This window comes from Odontesthes bonariensis, chromosome 7 (assembly GCF_027942865.1).
Source record: "Odontesthes bonariensis isolate fOdoBon6 chromosome 7, fOdoBon6.hap1, whole genome shotgun sequence".
Lineage (NCBI taxonomy): Eukaryota > Metazoa > Chordata > Actinopteri > Atheriniformes > Atherinopsidae > Odontesthes > Odontesthes bonariensis.
Window position 1 is genome coordinate 31,584,463 of NC_134512.1, and position 24,788 is coordinate 31,609,250.

Below are 24,788 nucleotides of genomic sequence, written 5' to 3' on the forward strand. Positions count from 1 at the left end.
ATGTGTAATTACATCACAGGCTATAAAATCACAGCTATCAAAAATCCACATATCAAACCTTATTTTCACGGTAAATTACATTTAATTGGGAACAGGTGACTGACTTAATGTGTAAGGAAAACATTAGCAGATGGCATAATATTAAATGTGGAGATTTGTTTTGTTAACGGATGCACAAACTTGTGAATAAACATTTACAAATGTATATATTTTTCACCTTTTATAGACCATCTGCTTCACTGACAAAACATTCAGTAATCACATGCTCCATATTCCTGCTATTACTTATTACCAAATTAGGTCAAATGTTTTTAAAACACGAGATCCACAGATATCCTTGCTTATCGTAATAGAATGAACACAACAGTCTGCTGTAGTTTATTAGCAAAAAGGCCAAATATATCTTGTGCCAGAGCAAGCCAGATGTTGTATATCTACATATGAGGCCAACGGTACTCTGATAGTTTGACCAGCTGTGGGAACCCACCCAATAACAGCTTGTTACTGAGGACACGGGGTGCAAGAGGCTACAAACCGAACCATAAGGGAACACCCAGGGATGTTTTCTGAGAGAAGTCAGTATTTAATCTGTTTTTAAAAAGACTTTCAGGACCAGCTATGGTCCAACTTTTTCAAACAAGCATGCAGAAAAACTGCGGTTTGATCCTCTAAACATCTTGTCCAGTGTTTGCACGCGGCAGTTTAAACAAAACTAATGGCCTAATAGATCATATTCCAACCGAGAGCAGGTTGGAAAAGTTTTCTGATGTCTTCGCTGCACGTCCTCAAGGAAGAAAGTGGTCTGCATGAAATTATCTTAGAAAAACAAGAGCCGACTTAGCTGTACAGATGTGAGCTCAGTCTGTTGGCTGGCTGTTTAAAAAAAGGTTTTTTTTCCTCTGATGTGATGGATTCACGTTCCAAATTTGGTCCTTCGGCCTCCCGTCCCCACAGTGGCCTCCCTGTATTTTCTCCTCTTTTATCCTTCCGTGCGGGAACATTGTATCTCACCGTTTTTATCTCCTGCATGCTCTCATTTTCATTTTCATAATAAGTGGGTGAAAGAAAGAAATAAGAGTTTCTGTGTACGAGTGTGAGTTGAACAATGAGTCTTGTCTGCTCTGTACGAAACCTGAGACGATGCTCTCAGCAGATGAGATCATTGTTGAATGTAGACAGAAATATTAGTTTTCTGGAGGTATGCATGCACAAGTGAGAGGTAGAGACAGTTTGCAGCTGTGATTTCAAACCAGAGGTAGAAGTGCTGTATGCTTATCTACAAACTGGCTCAGTAACAACTGAAATAAAGAGGTGCAGTATGCTGATAAGGTGAATATGGGGGGAAGTAATGCATAAACTTTACAAATATTTATCAAAAACAGGGCTTCCATTTACAAGCAAAGATAATCTGAAGTAACCTTTTAAAAAAAGAAATGTGAATAAGACAAGTCTGACTGGTTCGTAGAGTCCCCTGAGGCTGGTGCTATACATTACACCGGTGGTTGTGATACAGTAGAAGAAGTAGTTTTCTTGACTGTAAAAACAACAACCGCTGTGGTGGACATCCACACGATTAAAACGGAGAGAATTACTTTCATCTCTGGGAATAGTTGGTACATTCTTATTTGTGCCATTCACCTTTCCTTATTCACATCTTCTAAATGTGAATCAAAAACAACAATGAAAATCAGGCTATTGTCTAAACCTATAAGATGCTAATCAGCTAAAATAAATATAACAGAAATGTCTAGATAATTAGTAGTCATTAAATGATGAGAACAAAAAAGCTGAAAATAGTTGAAAAAGTGATGATAAAATGGCTGCAGTCCCTGAATTGTATTGCACTCTGTGTAAAGGGCCGTTATCAAGTAAAGAAACACGTTGACCTTCTTCTCCTTTAGCTCAAAGCGCTGTGCAAAAGAATTCCTTGGTTTTCATGGAAAAGTGCTTTTCTTTCTTTATTCGATAGTCTTCAAAAAGTTTGATCATGTGCCAAATTAAGAACCAACTGCAGCAGTTCCTACTTGTGTCGAGTTAATATTTCAAAGGTCGACCTAGAAAGAGGGCTCATTCAGAGTTGCCGTTGATGTGATCGGTTGCTTTCTGATTAACGGAGAGCAGCGCCTGCCTGAAAGGGGCTAAAGTAACAGATTAACTGTAAAATGCACAGCTTCTGTCAGGGAAAGTATGATTAAAAAAAAACTTGTAATGACAACCTACTGACAATACGCAGTCCATCTAATTAATGATGAATACAATCAAAATTAAATTAACTCAAAAAGTAACGAGCAGCTGCAGCTGACAACAATACGTTTGTGTTTTACTCAGAAAGAGTCGGTCAGGTACAAGATATACGACTGATCTGTAGATACAGAGGAGGCTGCACAGTGCATGAGTGGCTCCTGGGTACGTTTCTCTAGGCATGACTCAGAGTCGTGGGGTTGGGTGGGGAGTTATCCTGAGGAAACCAGCCAAGGCCGTCCATCCTAACCACACCACCCAAACCAACGAGGTCTGAGGCCATTTCTGCTAACGCAAGGGCTTTCAAGTAAGTAAACGAGAGTGAAAGCATTCCTGAATGCCTGTGTTTATGTGTGAGGGTCGCAGGGAAAAGGATGTCTCTGCTGCAAAACCCGACTTGCAGACTAACAATCTGATTTGATGCAGAGATAATCAGCTGAGATACTTTCCCTCCACAGAGTCGGGCCCCTCTGTGGTTACGTATGTTTACATCTTCGCATGTTAGATCAACTCAAGTCTCTCTGCACTCTGGTTATCCGTCCTCTGGTTGACAACGGATAACTTACCTATGAGCACACGCTTAAAACAAAAGAGACCGTAGTACACAGAATTAGAAAAATAGACTATTTCACTGCTTAAAACCTTAATCTGGCACATACATTCAAGGAGGCAAGGATAACTTCAACAATTATCAGTTTTATATTTGAGTTTTAAAACTCACAGGTCAGCTCATACGTATTTGGACAGCATCAATCATAAAGAAGGGAGCTACATAGCTTATTTCATTCCAACTCGACAACAGAAAGTCATAAATTAATGCTTAAGTGGGTCAGATCAGGTCTGGCTATGCTTGAGTGCCCCCTTAAATCAGGTCTCTGCGTGATATCAGGCGAGAACTGTCCACTCATTATACCGCTGCTTCTAAATAATTACTGTGAGGGAGGGATTAGATTTTCCCAAAGCAACCACTGCAGACAAATGCATCCAACCCAAAATATCCAACTACATCAGTCCCACCCCCGACATTGATCATCCAATCGTTAGCTCTCCCACTTACTGGGCCAATTCTTTTTCCAATCAGGACACCGCCGTGTCAGAATCAGTTATTTAGTGAGTGGACAAAGAGAAAAGTTTCTGGTTTTCAGGTTTCATTAGGCTTGGGTAGGTATTCCGCGAGTCAATTTCTCATTTTTCCACTCTTTTCGCCTCTAAGATCAGACTAAATGCTAAAAAAGCACAGTGAAGGTCACCAAGAAGGGTTTCAGGCAGTTTCAGGGAGTAACTGGCAGCGTGATATGTTCCACAAATTATCAAAGATGATTATTGTTTGACATCATGTGTCTTCCTCTTTAATCTTTAGACTTTTGAATGTGTGTCAAAGGGCTGCATCTCCCCCAAAGTTCCTCCTCTATAGATGAAACGGGTTTCACAATGATGGCTGTTCTCAGAAAAGCAAAGGGAAAGTGAAAGCGGTGGTTTCTCTGCAGCTCACCGGCACCACGAGTGAGCACATACAGACTTCATGTCACTGGCCAGCACGCATTTTGTTCTTTTCACAATCCACTGTGTGTATGTCCATTTCAGAAGCTGTAGCAGTGAATGATGGACAATGTGACTCTCACCAGTCTGTTATGTGTAGTTACTGCTGGATAGAATATTGTGTTTGCTGGGTTTTGTATTTTTAAACAAGAACAAGTCGATGACTGAGTAAAACCTAATGTGGTGAATGTATTCAGCCAAACAGAGTAAGACCAGGCTTAAAACTTTCCTTTTTGATAAAGCTTATAGTTAGGGATGGCTCAGGTGATCCTGAAACATCCCATAGTTAAGTTGCTATAGGCTTAGACTGCTGGGGGGCCTCATCTGTCACACCTTTCCTCACTTTACTCTCTTTTTTCCCCCGTTTAATTTCTCAAATGACATTATGTATATGTGACATTATTGTGGTCATTAACTCCTGTTTCCCTGTTCCAACAGGTATCCTTTAAATGGTGTTACAGTGTTTTTTCCCCCTCTTTTCTGTCTTACCTCTTTTATTTCTTCCCCTACCCGAACCAGGGTTTGCATCCCCACCCCGCTGTGACTGGTGTGCAGTTGGTAAGAGGCTGAGGTACCTAACTTATCGCACTTACTCTAGCACTAGTTTTGCTCTTAGCTGTTTGGTATTGGAAGGAAATGCACTTATGATTTCTTGTGACCTGAAGTTCTTTTGCCTACAGATGTTGAAAGCACTTATTGTAAGTCGCTTTGGTTAAAAGTGTCTGCAAAATGACCGTAATGTAATGTTCTCAAACCCCAGCTGGTCCAGGTGGATGGCCACCCTTCCTGAGTCTGGTTCTGCCAGAAGTTTCTTCCTGTTAAAAGGGAGTCGTTCCTTTCCACAGTCGCCTCAGGCAGGCTCAGGACGGGAGATTGGACTGAAGACAAGTTTCGGTGCAATCTGTTGGTTTCCTTAACTAGGAAATTGTTTTTGAATTGGCTCTAAATGAATGAATTGGATTATTTTATAAATAATTATGATTACAATGAATTGAATTCCAATTGGCTTGAATTGGACTTTATTATTTAAGTGCCTTGAGATGACATTTGTTGTATTTGGCGCTATATAAATTGAATTGAACTGAACAAAAAACATAGACCTTCCTCCGAGGTGTAGTGAGGATGCAACAGAGTTGTTGATTTCAACACGAATAATTGGTTGACTAATGCAGTCTGTAGAGAGCAAAGACGGTAAAAAGGGGATAGATGACAGTAGAGCGGACTTGAAATCTTTTTCTCCATCTCACTTGTGTAAACTGTAATTACGTTCTTGCCTTGCTGCAGTGAAGATTGTGAATACTGTGTTGTGTAATTTGTTGGCAGCGTGTGGACCATTTTACATCTGCTTCTATTCAGTTTCCTTTCTTTTTTGTTCGCTCGAAATGAAAGGTCTGGGAGCAGTTGCCGTCTTTGATGTCGTCGCAGAAATCCAATCTATCAGCGAGGGACTTTGCCACCACTTTTCTCCTTTCAAAAGCTGAGCTGCTACAGATCCCTCAGTCAGCTTTAAACGTTGCGCTGAACTGTTAGCTGGGTTCACTCTTGTCAACAAAAGGGGCTGAAGTACAGGCTGAACGACCGGCTCTGGCATGAGGAGAAAGTCAAGACCAACAAGTCACAGATCAGGTCTGGGTCTCTGAGTTAATGAATGTTGGGTAACTTTTCCACAGATTTGCGATGAATTGATCCACAGACCTCTAAGAGTCTAAGAAATGTTTTCCCTATGTTCCCTAGATTTTCCAGCCAGAACTCTTTTCCAAGTCTGTGTTTCTCAGATAGAGACGCTTTATTCCCTTCTTGTCATGGCAGACAGATTTAGTACTTACATCCCATTCATGTTTGTCTGTATCTGCTTTGGTGCTGTCAGATTAACTCACTAATTTTGGCAAGCTCCACTTTTGCTTCTAATTAGGCTTGTCCACGGAGAACAAGCCGCCCTGTGCACGTATCGTTTCTGTTCCTACGTTGATGTGTGAGGAGGGAGATGCCTCAGAGGTACCAACCAACATCCCAGGACGCCAGCTTATTTGCTTCCCTTCATACCTCTGTGCCTGCAGGGACAGTGGAGGGACAGAAGAAAAAGAGGACAGCGTGTAGAGATAGAAGAGGACGAAAGTCTGACTCAACACATTTTTGGTTGTGGTAATACTTGTGGTTCAAAGATACCAGTAAAACTATTCTTTTTCACCACACACACAGAAGTAATCATCTTATGGCATGGCTGAAATAATAGCTTACAGAGCAGAGAGTCACTCAGCCAGACCCCGGCCTCTGTATTTTCCCCCAAAACTGCCCAGAAATTCCCCTGTGGTTTGGCTCGCCTCGCTCACTTTTCTTTCTTCCCTTTCTTATTCCATCCTCTATCTTCTGTCTTTTTTTTTCCACCTCATCTTCTATTTTATTCTTCATCCTCTTTACTCTGCTCTTACAGATCTTATAAATGACACCTTTAAGTCTGTATTTAGCTCTATTCCTCCTCCACCTTCAAGCCTCTCTGCCAGAAACATAATGAGAACAATGTGTCACAATGCGGATCCAACTAAGACAGAATGTGCATATGAGGTTCTCATGTTGAGCCTCGTCCAGAGCAAACATACAGTCACCAGCAAAATATTATCCAGCCCCATCAGATGGGGAATCCAATGCAGCGTAGTTGGACTCACTTTGCTGGTGACTGTATGCAGACACGTCAATAACAATGTGTCTCAATACTTCTGCAGCAGGCGACCGAGTTTGAACAAAACTCTGATTATCATTCATTTGCCAAAGAATGAGACAAATAGCCTAGAAATCTAGACGCCCCTAGCGGCCGCAAATGGAATTTGCTCCGGGGCTAGTCTAGTCACTTGTGGTCGTTTTGCAAGGTTCCAAATCAAAACTTAATCGAGCCAATCAAATCGTGAGGAGCGGGGTCGGAGGCCGGGCTACCTAGTGACGACAGAGGTGCGACGTTTCAGTGTGTAGTTCCACTCTCTTTAGATTTATAGGCAAATGAAGTAAACTTTCATCTGAGAGCAATCCCCAGTCAATTGCGAGCATGATGTACCAAAGACAGCGGGCCGTCTCAGAGCTGACAAAACTCTCCGGTAAGGCATTTGAACGGTCAAATTCCGTTAACGGGACGAGAGTAGTCAAAACGGCAAACCGGAAGTGCGTTACTCTTTGCGGCTAACTTTAGTAGCGCCAAATTCGTGGGAACAAAATTGTAAATAGCCGGTATTTTGTCAGATTTTCAACACGTTGGGGATCTAAACGTCTACTTTCTCACCTGAAAATGTTTCAAATGTTGCTAAAGTTTACAGAGTTTAGAGCTTAAGAGAAATCAGCTTTTCAGGCCATAGACTACTGACCACAATGTACATTCCGTAGCGTTGACTACGTAAAACTTCTTCATCGCTCTGATTGGTTGTTGCGCCATCCTATTGCGTGGCGTTGAACTTGACAGACAGCCGTTTATCCCGCCCACACTGCTATCCAGCGTCACTAGACCCCCGTACAGCTTTTTGCTGTACGGGTCTGGCTTGCTAGGCTATGAGACAAAGTCAAGACCAGCAAGTTCCTGATCGAGACCGGGAACTTCCAAGTCATGGTCAGGAACTTTAAAGTCAGAACCAGCAAGTCAGAAGTCAAAACCAGCAAATTCCTGGTTACGACTGGGAACTTCTCAGTTAGAAAAAGCAAGTTACAAGTCAAGATCAGCATGTCTCAAGTCAAAACCAACAAGTTCCAGTTCTAGACCGTGAACTGCCAAGTTACGATTAGTTAAGTTAACTTTAAGGTCAGAACCAGCAAGTTGAAAGTCAAAAAGAGCAAGTTCCAAGTCAAGACACGGAAGTTCCTAGTTGAGACCAGAAACTTGCAAGTTAGAAAAACCAAGTCACAAGTAAAGATGGAAGTCAGGACCAGCAAGTTGCATATCAAGTCTAGTCCTACCAGTCTGAAACTGAGTTGATAAATGGGCAACAAGTCAAATCCTTGGTCGAGTCCTAAGTAAAAAACACCAAATCCCAAACCAAGCCAGAGTCCTAAAACAAGCTATTATGCCCAAGCATAATATCCAAGTAGAAGTATGTCTATATGTATATATTTTCTTTTACATTTATTTTGCTTTAAGACAAAAATCCTGATGAAGAGGGAAATATGTTGGCCTTTCATGTGCTACAACTCTGCTCTGAAAAATAATACAGTAGTATTTAGAAAACACACATCACAGTACAAAATACTGCAGAAGCTTTTATATGCAAACTGGAATTGTGTACTGACAAATCCTCAATGTTGATTGATTGAGATATGAATTTAGACTACAGCTGCAACCATTAGTTGATGAACCGGTCATTCAGGCATGAAAACAATCAGCAGATTAATCATTAATAAATACATTTGTCAGCTTCAGCCCTAATCATGCAATAACCTGGATTTGGATCTCTCAAATGTATTCACACCTGCCTGCTTCCTCTTCGTTGCACTTTAACCTCAGATAAGACTACAATACTAGAGCGTAAACACAAACCCGTGCCGCTCCAGGCCGTCACATCTATCTAATTACATAAGTCGGTTTTCTGAAAAGGTCCGCGTACTCGGAGCGTGGAGTGCATCTGAATATGTGTGCCAACTTTCTACACAGGATAAAGCAGATTATGGACAAAAGTAATCACATTCATCACTGTCAGCTGTTGTGACTGTTGAAGATTACGAATGCCTACCTGCCTGCACTGAGAGCCCAGACTGAGGCTGGTTTAGCAGGTGAGAGGCATAGAAAGGACGGGGGGGGGAAACCTTATAAAACAGCTGGAATCTTGTGAGATTCGCAAGATCATGATAACTAGGAAATCCATCTTGCAAAGGTTCCAAGCTAGCCAATTGTGATCGAAACACAACCACAAGAACAGACCAATCAGGGTCCTGTACTGGTGGCTGCAGGCAGGTTTTAGGTGTCTGTGTCTAATTCAACTGGTTCTGTTTGGGCCTGCTTGGTTCAGCCATTTGGTTTAGAATAGAATAGAATAGAAAAATACTTTATTCATCCCCCAATGGGGGAATTTCAAATTATTCAAGTAGCTCAAAAAAATTATAAATACGATTGTATATTAAAAGTTCAAGCTTGCTTCTACATTACAAATACCTTGTAGTACACCTGGACAATAAACTGAACTGGGCCAAGAACACAGAGGCTGTGCACAAGAAGGGTCAGAGCCGGCTGTATTTCCTGAGGAGGCTCCGGTCCTTCGATGTATGTAACATCATGCCGAGGATGTTCTACCAGTCGGTGGTAGCCAGTGCCATCTTCTTTGGTTTGGCGTGCTGGGGCAGCAGGCTGAGGGTAGCAGACGCCAACAAGATCAACAAGATCATCAGGAAGGCTGGCTCCGTCCTGGGGGTCCAGCTGGACTCTTTGTTGGTGGTGTCTGAGAGGAGGAAGTTGTGTAAACTGCACAGTATCCTGGACAACAACACTCACCCTCTCCACCAGGTGCTTACCTCGCACAGAAGCACCTTCAGCAACAGACTCATTCCACTCCTGTGCGAGACTGAACGCCAGAGGAAGTCCTTTCTGCCTGTGGCCATCAGACTGTTTAGTGGAAACGCTGCGTCCTGAGGCCAAATGTCACTTTACCCAATACCACTTTATGCAATGTCACTTTCTCTAGATCACTTTGTTTGTATCTACTGTTTTTTTTTTATTGAGGCTGCTAATTTGCACATATTGTATTCAGTTACTTATTTTATTTTTATTTTACTTTCGTACTTTCCCCCTTGTACTTTATCTGTTGCACAGCAATTTCCCTCGGGGTAAATAAAGATTTTTGAATCTTGAATCTTTGATTTAACTGCGAAATATTCCTTGAAATTCCTGTTTCTACTTCCCAGATATTTCTGTAAAACAAACCATTCATCCCGTCGGGGTACAAGGTGGATGCTTCCTGCTAAGGTGGAGCAGGTGAGTCAGGTTACAAATCCCGTCTACATGACAGGAAGCCAAGAGTAAGGTCAACAGAGCCAGTAATGACAAATAATGTCTGAATACAAGAAAAGGCATACAAATGCAGCTGTAAAGGAATTATGGACTTCTCTAATCTGCAACGGACATCACGTTTGATTTCCAAAGACGATAAAAGCAACTAAAGAGCCACAGCGTCTTAACAAATAATTGCTCAACACTAACACTTCTTGTCGCACATGGAAGACAATGACTACAGTCGAGTAGTCGTCTAGTCTCTTCCTAAGCACTTTTGGTTTTGGTAGGTGGAATTGGTAAGGACCTGCACTCTAACATGAATGTGACCATACTCACACTAAGCTGTGATATGCGTCTGCCATCAGGAATCTATTGATGTTCAGAAAAATATTCTACAAAATGTTCTTACACAATTGTTTCACAATGGCTAAATTACATTAGTATAATAAGACAGAGGTCTTCAACAGGGGGTCCGCGACCCCCAGGGGGTCCGCGGAGGTACTGCAGGGGGGGTCGCGAAATCTTTGGTTGATTAGACGATTTTTAACATTTAAAAACCACAGATGGTTTGAGGATTCATTGTCCCATCTAGATGCATGTTTAAAGTTAAAATCTGTGGATTATTTGAATAGCTCAGTGTTGTATGCAAGATGTTTGTTTATAAATGGCAGTGGCACGGCCACCCTGTACCTTGCACATGTTTAAAATAAAAACATGAATATATTAACCTGTGTATTATTTGAATAGCTTAGTATTGAATGTACAATAACAGAGTAGCTATGTTTATACACGGCACTAGGCCCCGTTTAATATAAAACACAATTGTATGCCATATAAATAGTAGGGGGGTCCCTGCTCCAACACTCCATCAGTTTGGGGGTCCCTGGCCTGAAAAACGTTGAAGACCCCTGTAATAAGATATAAAACATGACATCATCAGCAGAGTAAAAGTTAAAAAATAAACGCTGCTCAAACTCATCTTTCTGCGCTCTTATCTATCCAACTGAATCCACGTTAGCACAACTGCATGAAAACAATCGAGCATTGCTTTGACTAGCACAGCTGCGAGGAACTCGGGGACGGAATTATCTCTTTCCGTTTCACAAAGGATGGCGCAGAGCTTCCTATCATGGAAACATTGAAGCGTCTTTCCTGAGCGTGAAGAGAACTGGACCAGCTCTTATCATCGCAGCAGACACCGTTTCTGGGTCCTTTCACTTAACTGGGAGCCTTTGTCATTTGAAAAAGACGAACCTGCTGTGACTGTCTGGTGGGCAGCTCTAACCAATCTAAGAGGGTTGTCAGTGAATGAAGGTCAACTCTTCCTTCCTGGTTATAAAATCTGTGTTTAATCTGTCCCTTTCCAATCCTCTAGACACTGACTGTCAACACCTTGTTGACACGCAACAATTCCCTGTTCCCCATCCCTGACACTGCTCACTTGAATGCCCATCCAGCTTGCCGTGGACATCGTGGGGAGCAGAAGCAGAGCTACAACTGAAATCTGCAAGTGCAGAGTTGGAAGCCTTTCAGCAGAGTAAGAGTCATGGTCCTGACATGTTCTTTGTCCACACTGCATCTACCTGTTGTGGCTTTCTTCATAGTGGATAAAGAACTACTTTGTGGTGCAGTGAAACTGAGTCTTTAAGATAATTAAGATTGTCCGCTGCAGCCATTGTTTGCGCTTCTTCTTCTGCTTCTGTTGTGGTTGTCTCATTCCTGAGAGGCGACAAAATGCTGCTTTTGTACACCTCTGAGTGGGAAGTTGAAACTTGAAGGGAAGCCATTTTTGACCTTGATGCATTTCAAGCACAAAAAAAAGATTCCTCAAGATTTTACATTTTAAACCAAAACTCATAAAGTTATCTATATGACCCAAATAAAGAAATAAATGCATTACTCTCAACTATTACTGAAAACATGTTGGCTAAATTGACCTAACAGGTAGTAAAAGTTTCAAAGAAAGGGTGCAACTAGAGCGGCTTTAAAAGATGGCGCCATGTACAAGGGTGCCCCGGCAGGCTGATACTTTTGGTTTCCCCCTCAAAACTGAGGTGAAATATGTGGAAAAAGAATAAGAAACGACAGCTTTGACCACACTATTGATAAAAGGCTCCTCCTAAAAGACTATTTCAACAGCGTGAGAATCACACAGACTCATCCACGTTCTCATTTATCTTAAAATGATAAAGAGACACACACACAGAAAAACATCAGATAAAAAAAAAGTACTTTATGACCAAATACAGTTTCCAGATTTCAGCGGACTTTTTCCATCTTCCTCTGAGCTGGTAGCCAAACATTAAAAACCGCTCAAAGAAAATAAGGAACCTTCATAAGAAGAGCAAATCTAAGATGGAAAGAGCCAGGATTACTAAACTGGGCTGAAAGGCACAGAGCCTCAGTTTACACAGACTCACAATATTTACTTTAGGAAAGTAAATCAACAAACCATATACAGACACGAGAGTGAAGACTACCTAAAAAAGATGCATATAACCATACAAAAGTAATGACACAAAGAGTAGAATGTAGAATGAACTACAATGACACACAAAGCAATGGCAAAGAGTACTAATGGAAAGCAAAAGAACCACAAAAACTACCAAAAACATATGTAAACAGACCACAGAGACTGAACTCTTGCAAAAAGTGACACAAAATGACTACAAGAAGAGAGAAAAGACACAACAACTCAACCACTAAATGATGCCAAATAAGGAGAAAGAGCTGCATAACAACAAAGGGCCTGAACCAGTGGAAAAGAAACACAGATCAACTTCAAAGAGACACAAAACAGTCAGAAAGTAACGCAAAAGAACTATAAACCGATACAAAACTACCCAAAAAGACCAGCAGAAAACCCACAGAGTGACAGAACCAATAAGAGACACAAGGTAAACACAAATAGGTGCTAAAATGAGAAGTCTCTGCCACTCTGGGGGTCTTGCAAGGCTAATCCTTTAACACCAATGCAAAACACTTCATTCTAATTTCATTATAAGGATGTCGAAGGCAGCAGAGTTCATCCAGAGCCAGAGCTGACAAACTGATGTGCCCCATTTCAGGCTGTGCACGCTCATGCTCCGATGTACGGCGCCCGGCACAGTGAACGAACACTCTGCTCAGGAGAAGAACTGTTCCTCGTCAGGGCTGTCCCCGTTTCATCAATGCCCTTTGTGTCCGGTATGTGCTTTTTGTATTCCTCCAATTACTCACACAAAAGCCTTGGACTGCGTTTCTTTCTGCCGAGCAGCGAGCCGACCCGATCGGATCCACGAGCCGCTGCAGCAAGCTTTGGATAATCACAGCAGGAACGTACGGGACGTAGCCGGTGAGCGGAGGGGGTTAATCAGCATGTGTCGTGTCTGGGGTGCTTAAATCTTATCCTCATAGGTCTGTCAAAAAAAGCACAACTTGTCCTTGCCTTGGAGGGGGGATCCACCCTCATCATTAACTCTGCATCTAGATGACAGGCTGCATGAATACAGTGCAAGACAAGTTCATCAGTGCATGGCCTTATTCAGCTCTAATTAGGCCACTGAGCATAAATAAGCTGCCGGGATGCTTCTGGCCCAATCACAGCACCCGACTACTGCAACACCTCTACCATGAAAGGTTCGTGGCGTTTGGGCTATTACTGAAGTCCACCATCTTAATCACAAATGAATCTCCATGATTAATCAGACATTTGGTAGCTCAGGCACAAGCCGTGTCTTCATCTCACAGCTAAAGAGCCAACTGACAAGTTTCAGCATCGATGTTTGCTCGAGTCTTTTCCTGAAAGTCTCTTTTCTTTTACCTTTCAGATTGTTTATCCATTCACTACAATTCTTCGCTTCTTCATCGTCTGCTTAACCAAAAACAAGTTAAAGCTGAAGATGCATAGCATGTCCAGAGAATGGCAACCCCTCTGTGTAGTTTACGTGGAGCCGGAAAGCTACAACAGTGCTTTTTATGTATTTATTTAGTGCAGAAAGCTGTATTATCCTCTGAAAGGCAGACGATTTGCCAAACTTAAGATCCCAACTCCCTCCACCCACCCCGACTTTATCCTTATGTATGATAATCATGCGTTTAAAAACACTATATCAACACCCATCAGTGTAATGACAGTCCAGTACAACAACAACAACTGGCACAACCTCAGTAATACACTTAATAGCAGACACTTGGAAGTAAGAAACACTCAAGCTGTGCAACAGCAAGAAAGACTGGTGTGAGCATTAAGTGCTAAATCTACTTACAGGTCAGAGTACAAGCGCAACAGGTAAAGTAGTGCCAAGTAAGAGTGAGCGAGGCGCTTTAAAGGTAACAGGAGAGGAGGTGTTCTCGGAAAAGATGAGTCTTCAAGAAAGGCTTGCGAGGAAGAGACGGACACCCCCGGCATTAAAGGCCTTTGTCAGCTGGTTCCACCATCACGGCGCCACAGATGTAAAGAGTTTGAACTGAGGCTGGCTTGTGAGGAGAGGTGGAAGGAACAGAAGTAACCATGCATGACTGAGCCTGTGGTCCCTCTGTCGGCAGCGGCTACCTCCTTTCACCCTCAAAGGATAACGTTTGCCACTTTTCCAATTTCTTTAAGATGGCGCCAGATTCGCAGGGTTTGGCTACAGGTCAGATAAGATGAAGTAATCTGAATGAGTTGACTTGGAATCAGAACTTTCTGAAGACTCCAGATGAAACCCGAGTAGGTTTGGGTTGGAAATCTGAAGGTTGGAAAAGGGTCAAATACATTCGAGGTCAGAATAATCTTTCTGTCAAACTTTTAGATTTGAAGCAAAAGTTAAGCTCAACATCCTGAGAGCCCTTTACAAAAGTCAAGGAGCCATGAAAGAAAGAAAGAGTGACAGAAGACGACCTTTCTATGTAAATATCAACCAAATTTTCATTATTACTGGGGGTTGGTTAATCAAAACTGAGCATCAGCAGGGGTCTCTTTAATCTTCTGGACTTTAGACTCAAGCTTGACAAGCTCATCAACCTTTGATTTTAAAAGGTAATCAGATTGAATTGCTCTAAATAAGATAAAATGACTTGTGGGACTGAGAAAACACAACAAAGGAAACTGGCTGAGCCCGTCCTCAGGCTCTGTCGTTTGATTTTTATCCTCATGCACTCGTCTCAGGGTTTAGCTTTAAAAGCTGCAGGCACCGATTTTTATTCATTTCAAATTTATTTCCGTTTTTAAATAGTCTGTGGGCCTAAAGATGAAACAACATGGCGGGCTTCATCAGTTTATTTCAAGTTAATTCTGAATTTTTCATCTTAACTAATCAGTTCCACTCCCAGAGCACGAACACTGGTGTTTTGTGCTCTAACGTACAGTTATATTAGACATTAAAAGCAAATATTCTCGCATCATAAAGAATCATTTTTCTCATGAACAAAAAGAAAAAGCACATAAATTCGCAGGACTTCCATAAATGGCGAGATCAACACCATTTTCAGACAATTCTTTGCTTTGTGTTTTCAGTTTCGTTTTCATTCGACGTTTACTTTCCGTTTCACACACATTTTGGTTAGGATCGAGAAAGGATCGTGTGATCATTTAGAACTTTTAAACGAGGTTCAACCTGCTAAAACACGCCGCTTTAATCCATTACCATAACCAGCAGGACTGTGTTTACCCTCAAAGTAAATCCAGATTGAATTATTTAGTTGAGTAATACTTTATCAGTCCCCAAATCGGAAATTAGTTTTGCCGTATATTCGTTAGTCGGTGCTGTCAGCTTCAGAGCCTTCGTGTTAGACGCTACGTCCAGAAAATGGTTAACATTAAACACAAACCTGCTTCCATCATCTCTGTTCCCCATTACAGAATAAATCCAGATGTTTGTGGGTGTTAGTCGCCTTTTTTGACCTGTAAGGAAGGGGCCTTACAGCAAGATTTAAAGCTAATGAGTAAAATATTACATATATATATATATATATATATATATATATTTCTGAGGTGCTCTTAGTTAACAAGATGCTTCTTTTTTTATTCAAACTTAGATCTTTTCTTCATATATTAAGAATTAACATAACATATTACATATGTTGTTGTGTAACTAGCCCAGATGGGTTATCCTCTAATGAGTATTTCAAAAAGATACCCGTCTTTTCCTGTTATTTCTTCTGACACATGAGCCACATAAAGTGCCCCACATGTCAGTGGGATCTACCCTCAACACACCACCGGTGTTACAGAAAAATCTGTAAAACCGACTAAAACCGAGTCTTCAGCATCAGAATTTACTGCGAGTTTCTCCATTAATCTTCCCAAAATGTTTGGAATTTTTAACAGGTCTGAAAAATACCACAAGGATTTGTCTCCACCACCTCACAGCTCCTCCAGTGTTCACGGTTTAATGAAGTTAAATGGGTTTTCAACGAGCAAAACAAAAAGCAAACAAGGGTTTTCCCAACGAAAAGACAATGTTCTTATTGTGATGAATCTCTTTAAGCCGTCCAATTAGGACTGCAACTGCCCATTACTTTCATTACAGATTAATCAACATGAACAGTGCTATGATCCTGCATCAGCTAACAACTGGTCCAAAATCCAAAAGAGATTCTCTTAACTTCCATGTCTGATATAGACGAGCTACACACAGGTATAGACATTTTAAGGATCTGGAATCAGAAAATGTCTGGCATTTTCGTTAAAACTACAAAAAGAGTCATTTATATGAGTCATTTCTTCACAGCTCTGCATCATTACCCTCAGCACCAACAATAAAAAATAAAATAAAAAAAAAATAAAAAAAAAAAATCACTGACAATGTGCCGCGAATACAAAGCAGCACAAATCATCCGAGTCAGAGCCGCCAGTTTTGACCTCTGCCCTAAATAAGCACATGCGAGCGGAGGTCAGGAATGTGGGGCTCCTAAGCTAATTGTGAGAATATCTGGGAGTTTATGCATTGTGTACTCGCACAGTGTTCTGGAAACTCAAGCCTCGTTCTGACCGGGCGCTGTTCCCTTCTCAAAGCGGTGGCAGATCCACAAACAACCCAGTGACAGACAGCCGACACATTCCTACAAACGGAGGTCAGGACTGTGGCAGCACATCCTCCTCTCCGTGCCCGAGGGTCACTGAAAGGCCTTTTTACACGGATGTCAGGTACAAAGGGCCAAATTCAAAGTGTGGTTTTAAAGTGACACCTCGTCCCTGTGGTGTGGGACAACATTTTGTGGTTTGTATGTTTTTATTCCATCAGAAAAGCGGATAGCTCAGGGGGTCTATGGCATTCACTTTATTTATTTTGGGAGCTACAAAACAGGCCTCATTTTGACTTCAGAGGAAATGTGTCACACATTGATTAGTTCCTACAATTTGTGCTTGTCAGTATTCACCCAGTGTTCCTTCCAAGCCATTAAACACTGCATTTAGCTGCTCCCGACCTGAAGTTTCCAAACCCTAAGGGCTCTGCAGCCTCTCTGCCTGCAACTCCCTATTTTTCAACTTTTCTCAAGACTGAACAGGCATCAGATTCAGCGAAATTCAAAAATGCATCATTTGCATATTCTTCCACAAACAGCGTGACAATCTCCATCCACAGTGTTTTCGGCACTGATCAATATCGAGTATTTGAGCCTTAAATCATATCCTCTTTCAGATTTATGGAAAAAAACCTCCAAATACACATCTAGGCATTATTTTGCAATTTTTTGACCCAGATTTATATCAGTTTATATCACGTCAGCTAGCTGATTGTTAAATTGATGAACTTGCATAACTTTAGAAAAGCGTAACGGCACAGCGATCCTTCAGCAGACCTTTTGCAGAGCTGCACGTGTGATAAGCTCTCTTTAGAGACAAAACCTTATCAGTAAGCTGCCTTCTTCCAACGACACCAATTAGTGGCCGTGTTTCCCTGTAATTGTCAAGCGAATCTGGAGCAAACTTTTGACATGCTGCTAAAAATAAAACGCAACTTAGGCATGTTTCCGTTAACTACTTTAGAGCAAATCAAGTAGGCTGTGTCGTGTCATATGGAGCAGGCAATGAAGGCTACGTCAAAGCCTGACTCTATTAAACAGAGTAGGGTGTGTACTGATGTGTTACCGGAAACAAAACCTTGAGGAAGAAACAAATAAAATCACAGACTTTGGACATGGGCAAGAGAAATATGTCTGAGACAACTTTTGTGGAAAATGCTCATCAATCAAATTAAGTTTTTAGTTCATTTTACGATCCGCAGACATTTTCATCTTGTCAATGAGAAAAATAAATGTCTCTTTCTATTATATACAGAACTTTCTTAACCAAAAGCTGCAGACAGCACACTGAAGGGCAGTGGCAGGTGTGCACTTAGTTCCTCCATTGAGCAAAATATTATTTTTGACGGTAATCGAAATTTTTAGACAAAAACAGCTTGAAATATGCGAGTGCAGCCTCCAGTCCGAAACTCTACGACAATGTGTATGACAAAGAAAAGCATTAAAACCGTGTATGTTGATTTTTTAAATTCTAAAATATAATTAAACTTGCAGCAGACGAATTTCTCTGTCAACTGGGAACTCGTTGCAAATCTGAAAGTGATATTTTCTCTGCTCTTCATTTACTTTGTCCCTCAGAGCGTGCATTCACAGGCAAACAAATCTCATCCGATCATGTTTGCACACCACTGGCCTCTTCACTTTATCAAGCTACAGTCACTCAGATATAGAGATTTCAATGTATGTGACTGTGAGCACAACTGTGGTTACATTCTTGTTTACTCTGACCAAAGTTCAGATGATTTGATTTAGGACCCACTTTTCCCTCAGCTCCTGGTCACAGAGCAGCATGGAGCTGTTTTAGTTTATTTTGTGTGGTCAAAGATACAAACCATGTGTGGAGAAATCTACAAAGTTAATAGTAATGTGAGTCATAGGGAAATTATTTTGAAATGGGTAAATCCCATTTATCTAGCGTACCTCCAGAGGGATCATTTGACTTAAATAGATCTCAAAAGTTGTAACCGGTGACTTGTTGGGTTTGCTTCTTACATGCATGTCCCAACATGTGGTTTGAAATAATTTGGTTTTTTTAATTACCTGCAGGGAAATTCATCTCCAGGGGTTGTAATAGAACATTTTAAAGTTAAGCAATAAGTTTAATGACTGCAGTAACAGCCATGCCAGTGTCTGGAAATATGGCAAGGGTCGCCCACAGAGGTGTGTGGTCAGACCTCTGGAGTCTAATCTCGGCCTTTTCAAATCCCCGCTCTCGCGTTGGCCAACTTACCCTCCAGCGTCACTTCTTTCCCAGCCTTCTTAAGCGCCTGGACCGCCATATCGTGCGTTGCCTCCCGGAGGTCGTTCCCGTTCACCGACAGGATCGCGTCGCCCACCCGAAGTGCCCGGCTCTGGTCTGCAGCGAGCCCCGGGAAGATCTTGGAGATGAGGATGGGCATCCGGTTCTCTCGCCCCCCCTTGATACTGATCCCCAGCCCGCCAGACTCTTGTTTGACAACCCGGACTTTCCGCACAGCCTCAGAGGAGCCGTCGAGAGTGACAGGGAAGTCGCCTTGTCTCGACCCGAAACTTGACCCGGGACTACCGTAGCTGGAGCCGGGGCTTCCGAAGTCAGAGTTTGAGCCGTTATTCGGGTACTTTCCAGGGTTGCCGTGGTTACCTTCGTGCTGGCCCCGACTGACGCCCCCGCGCCCCGGGCTGCTACTACGTCCCCGAATTCCATGGTTCTGGTTCTGAATTCCAGGGTTCTGGTTCTGAAGTTGGTCCTGACCCGAAGAGGGACCGCGGCCAGGGTTCCCGACGCTCGTACCCGGGTCGTTTCCGTTCGACATGCCATTTCGCAGGCCAGCCGGAGAGCAGTCCCAGTGATTGCCCCCCTGTCCGGTCACCTCCGCCTCGGCCGTTAAAGTGAGCGTTTCTCGCGTGAGTTCTGCCGCCACTCGGATCCAACGGTCGCGGAGCAGCAGGTCCAGTTGGCCGTTTTTGTCCGCTCTGGTCCAGATTGCCATTCCTGAACGGTTAGCCTGCTCCGAGGCGGGCCGCTCTCACACTAAACTCATCATCAACTTTTTTCCTCTTTTTCAGAGTGCGCACAAGCAGCGACTAGGCTACACTGGCCCACATCGACACACCCACTCCCGCCGTGGCTGCGGGGAGAAAGGGGGGGAAAACGGAGGGAGTCCCAGAACGCGGGGAGAGGTGGAGAACCAGCGACTGACGGGCCAGCCTCGGAGGGCTTGTCGAGTTCAAGCTGTAAAGCTGTCCAACTTCCAGCGGAAAGTTAGCGCGAACACAACAACGGGAACTTCCGTTCAAACCTATCAAAATAAAGCACATAAGGAGCGCCAAATAAAAACTGATCAGAAAACTCTCAACCAGGGGCAATTTTGGGATCTGGTCTTTAGGGGGGCCCAGCCCCCAGTGCCTACAGAGGCACATTATTTCTCACTAATTGAGGCGAACTAGTACATTTTTAAATTTTGGAGCTGTATTAGTTTTGCTTTGAGTAGTGTTTTCCCCTACAACATTCAATTTTGACCTCTTCATTTCAAAAGACTGTGGCTTGACAGGGATAACAGAGAGCCTGAGACAAATATTGAAGATAACTCAACATTGATTTTGGGAGTAAAGAACAAAAACAAATGCTAGAAAATAAATAAAATGGTCACTAAAATAATGCATCCTTGAGCAAAAAAAAAAGTGTTTTTGCATAATATAATATTTTAAAAACGTGCTGAGCCAGGGGGTGCCGAGCTATCTCACGGTGGTGCCTTGGCACCAGTAAAAATACCCTAGCCTCGCCCCTGCTCTCAACCCTTCATGGCATGGTTATATTTTTTTTATAGGAAAAACAAACATAACACCCTACCACACTAGATCTTTCTTTTTTTTTTTTGCCTTAAAGCATCAATTTGCAACAACGGTACCCAAATATCATGCTTTTATTTAAATACTCAGGTTGTAGAATTGGAGAAAAACAATTCAATTCATTTCAGTTTAGTTATATGTGCCAAGTCACAGTCATCTCAAGGCACTTCAAAGATACAGTCCGATTCAAATTAAAATAAGTCTAATCCAGATTAGTGTAATTCATACAGAGCTAATTAAAAAGAACAAGTTGCCTAGCTAAGGACACCAAAAGATTTCATTCAAACTCCTCCTCAATTTAATCCCCGTTCTGAGCGTGCACAAGGCGATGGTGGAAGAATAATACTCCCAATTAACAGGAAGAAACCTCCATCAGAACCAGAACCAGGGAGAACGGCCATCTGCCTCGACTGGCTGGGGTCTGAGAGGACAGAAAAGAGGGGACAACAAGCACCATAACAGCAGACCAGGGATACCTGCTGAGCAAGAGAAACACAAGTTAATAATGTCATATGTACATAAAGAGTAAAGAGAACAGAGAGAGGAGAGATGCATCATGGGAGGTCGCCATCTCTAACTATAAGCTTTATCAGGAAGGAAAGTTTAAGCCTAATATTAAAGGTAGAGAGGGTGTCTGCTTCCTGAAGCCAAACTGGCAGCTGGTTCCACAGAGAGGGGCCTGATAACCGAAGGCCCTGCCTCCCAAACTGGCAGCTGGTTCCACAGAGAGGGGCCTGATAACCGAAGGCTCTGCCTCCCAAACTAGCAGCTGGTTCCACAGAGAGGGGCCTGATAACCGAAGGCTCTGCCTCCCAAACTGGCAGCTGGTTCCACAGAGAGGGGCCTGATAGCCGAAGGCTCTGCCTCCCAAACTGGCAGCTGGTTCCACAGAGAGGGGCCTGATGACTGAAGGCTCTGCCTCCCAAACTAGCAGCTGGTTCCACAGAGAGGGGCCTGATAGCCGAAGGCTCTGCCTCCCAAACTAGCAGCTGGTTCCACAGAGAGGGGCCTGATAGCCGAAGGCTCTGCCTCCCAAACTAGCAGCTGGTTCCACAGAGAGGGGCCTGATAACCGAAGGCTCTGCCTCCCAAACTGGCAGCTGGTTCCACAGAGAGGGGCCTGATAACCGAAGGCTCTGCCTCCCAAACTGGCAGCTGGTTCCACAGAGAGGGGCCTGATAACTGAAGGCTCTGCCTCCCAGTTTTTTTTTAGAACTACAGAGGTCCAATCTTGAAGAAAGAAATGCATGGAGCAGTTTTTCTGCATCACTCTGAGACAGGATGTTCCTGATTTCGGCGATATTAGGAAGGAGAAAGAAGACAGTCCTGGAAACCTGTTTTTATATGCGAGTCAAAGGAGGGAAGCAGCACCTCATCAGCTTTATTGGCCCCAAGTGGTTTAACTGCATAATGTTGCCCCAAGGCAACAAATTAAATGTTACTGGACCGCCACATGTCTTATGCTCTCACTAATTTTGATTTTTTTAAGAAAGAAATTAAAGGGATAGTATAACAAATGCCTGATGGAAGCACCGTGCCATAGACGGTTAATATGGGAGCCATCTTCTATTAATCTTGATATAAAAAGTTTGATTCGTTTTCATCTCATAAGTCTTGGTCCTTCATAACTTTCCCATCACAAATAACTACCAACAATAAAGTCACTTTTTGCACCGTTGCTTAATTTTGTTGCAGCTTTTACTTATCTTGAGGTTGCTCCATTCATTTCCTGCTTTTTGTCCAGTTTAGAACATCCATGGTATTTATTTGCTTATCTTGTTTTTTAACTGAAGTACTTTTTAATGACCAGAGAGTAGCTACTTAATAGTTTCATTGTATAATGGTATGATGGCATAAAGTTTCAGATTCAGTCATTTGTCAGACTTTAGAAAGTTAGAATTTTGAGATTTGAAGTTCACGAGTTCATCTTTAAATTTGTTTGATAAATAAATGGTTAACATTTTGTTGTATTTAAGCCTACTAGGTTAAAGTTATGATCTAAACTCAAGATTCTGAGTTTAGATCATAACCTTAATCATCCTTTCACTCATGTAATGCCGAGAGTACGACATGTCAAACGTGTAAGCTCACTTTTTACTGCATAAGTTCGATTTATCATCTCCACAAATTCACCTCATCCAAAAATCTTTGGCGTTTCTATGACATCATTTTTACTTATCAGATCAATTCTTTTTAACCAGCCAAACATAAAGGAAACTCATACAGTGCTCAGATTGTCTTTGAGCCAAATGCACATTTTGTATTTCTATTTAAAGCTACAAAAGACGAGATTTAACTGTAACAACGGCTCATTTTAACGTATATCTCACCTCTGAAAACATTAGATAAATGATTCTTGGCACCGAACAGGTAAACAGACCCAAAGACAGAACACAAAACACACCCACACAACAATAATAATTAAACAATTATTAAACTGTTGACATGTTTCTTTCTTAAGTTGGGCCTTAAATTAATCCTCCACACTAGAGGGGGGAGAAGAAATGGACTTCTAGGCATGAATCTCCATCACTCTGCGCCTATCCCCACATCTGTTACTGAGCATATTAGCTCTTTAACAGAGACAGTGTTGTTTTTAAATGTACTTTTATGCTAGTAAAGGACCTCTCAAAACTGCTGGACATCAACTTCCCAAAAATACCACACATTTGCCTTTGTAACGATCTCACCGATCTAGAGTTTTCCATTATCCAAAAGAGAATGCTGATGACAGGCTTTACAGCCGCCAAAAAGGTAATTTTGCATCTATGGATTAACCCCCAGGTTCCACCTCGTAAACTTTGGATTAACTACTTGGACAATATTGTTCATTTAGAATATCACACAGCTAGAGTAAACAAAGCCATGCCTTCCACGTTACAAAAACGGCAAACATTTCTTGTTAGAATTCAAGATTTAAACGGTCAATCTCACCTTCAGTGAGTTTACGTACGTACATGTGGTGTTGTGTGTGTTTTTTTGTTGTGTTTTTTCTTATGTTCTTCTTCTTTGTTGAGTGTGTTTTATTTCTATGTCACTACATACCTTGTTTCCTGTAATACCCTTGCGGGCCAAACCTTGGCATTTGGACTGAAATGATGGACTCAAGGGACTATATGCAGTTATTCACATGTACCAGAGCTTGTTATGAATGTACCAAGTAACCTTCTACCCCCCTCCCCAAAAAAAAAGCAATAAAAAAGTTGATCACAAAAAAATAAAATGTACTTTTATGCGTGTTTATTCTGTGTATATTTAACTGGTTATATCTTCATTTTTTGTATGCTCAGAATTTCTCCCAAGATGAATAGAGTAACCATCTATCTTTTTTACTAAAGGCTTCTGTTATGAAAGCATAATCAGCCTTCTTCCTGTTTTGGTCTAAAGGTCAGCAGCTTGACTTCACTCAGCTCGTGCCTGCATGCTGAACCCAGAGCGGATGACAGCAGGAGACAGCCAATAGACCTGCAGATTATTTATTCATGATGAGGAGGCGGAGCTTCTACACAGGCATTATCGATCCACTGACAGGGTACAAAGCCTTCTTAAGTTCACTCACTGTGGTCACTCTATTATTGGATACTTACGCCTGCTGTTGTAAATTTTCATCCTCCCATAGATGCTGTCTGAGGCTGCGACTTTGATTCAATCTAACTAACTATTTAACATTTCTCAGATTTAGCATATATCTAATGTTAATTTTTATTCGGTCTACAGGATTCACCGTAAAGTGAGACACCACAGACATAAACATTAGGGGTGGGTATTGGCAAAGAAGTCACAATTCGATTCGAATCACGATTCACATGCCACGATGCGACACTATCACGATGCATCACGATACTTGAATTATTGCGATGCATTGCGATATTTTCACTGAACATACTTAAAAAAAAAATACAGCCATTACCAGTGGCTGACTGGCTGTGTATGATCTGGATAGTGTCTTCAATTGATGCATAACTCAAAGCAAATCAATTCATAACTGTATTTATTGAAACAACTTTTGGAGGTATTGCCATTAAAACAAATATTACTGAACACAAATATTACTATTACTGGACACACTCATCACAAAAAGTGCATAGGATTTATAAAACTTAAAATAACAAAATAGGGATGATCAGTACAGACAAAAAAAAAAAGTGCATAGGCTTTATACAACTATAAAAAATAAATATTGCAAACATCCCTTGCAGCGAAATGCATCAATTGCATGTGTCCCATCAATAAAGGCT

General features: G+C 42.0%; 1 protein-coding gene across 1 annotated transcript in view; it reads right to left on the reverse strand.

Annotated features, from left to right (window-relative positions):
- The window catches only part of sntb2 (syntrophin, beta 2), a 40,659-nt gene extending 20,705 nt beyond the window's left edge, over positions 1-19,954 (reverse strand). Inside the window, exon 1 of the mRNA XM_075470546.1 lies at positions 18,954-19,954. Coding sequence (XP_075326661.1) covers positions 18,954-19,692 — 739 coding nt within the window. The 5' untranslated portion in view covers positions 19,693-19,954. The remainder of the gene's footprint in view (positions 1-18,953) is intronic.
- Positions 19,955-24,788: the final 4,834 nt, after the last annotated feature.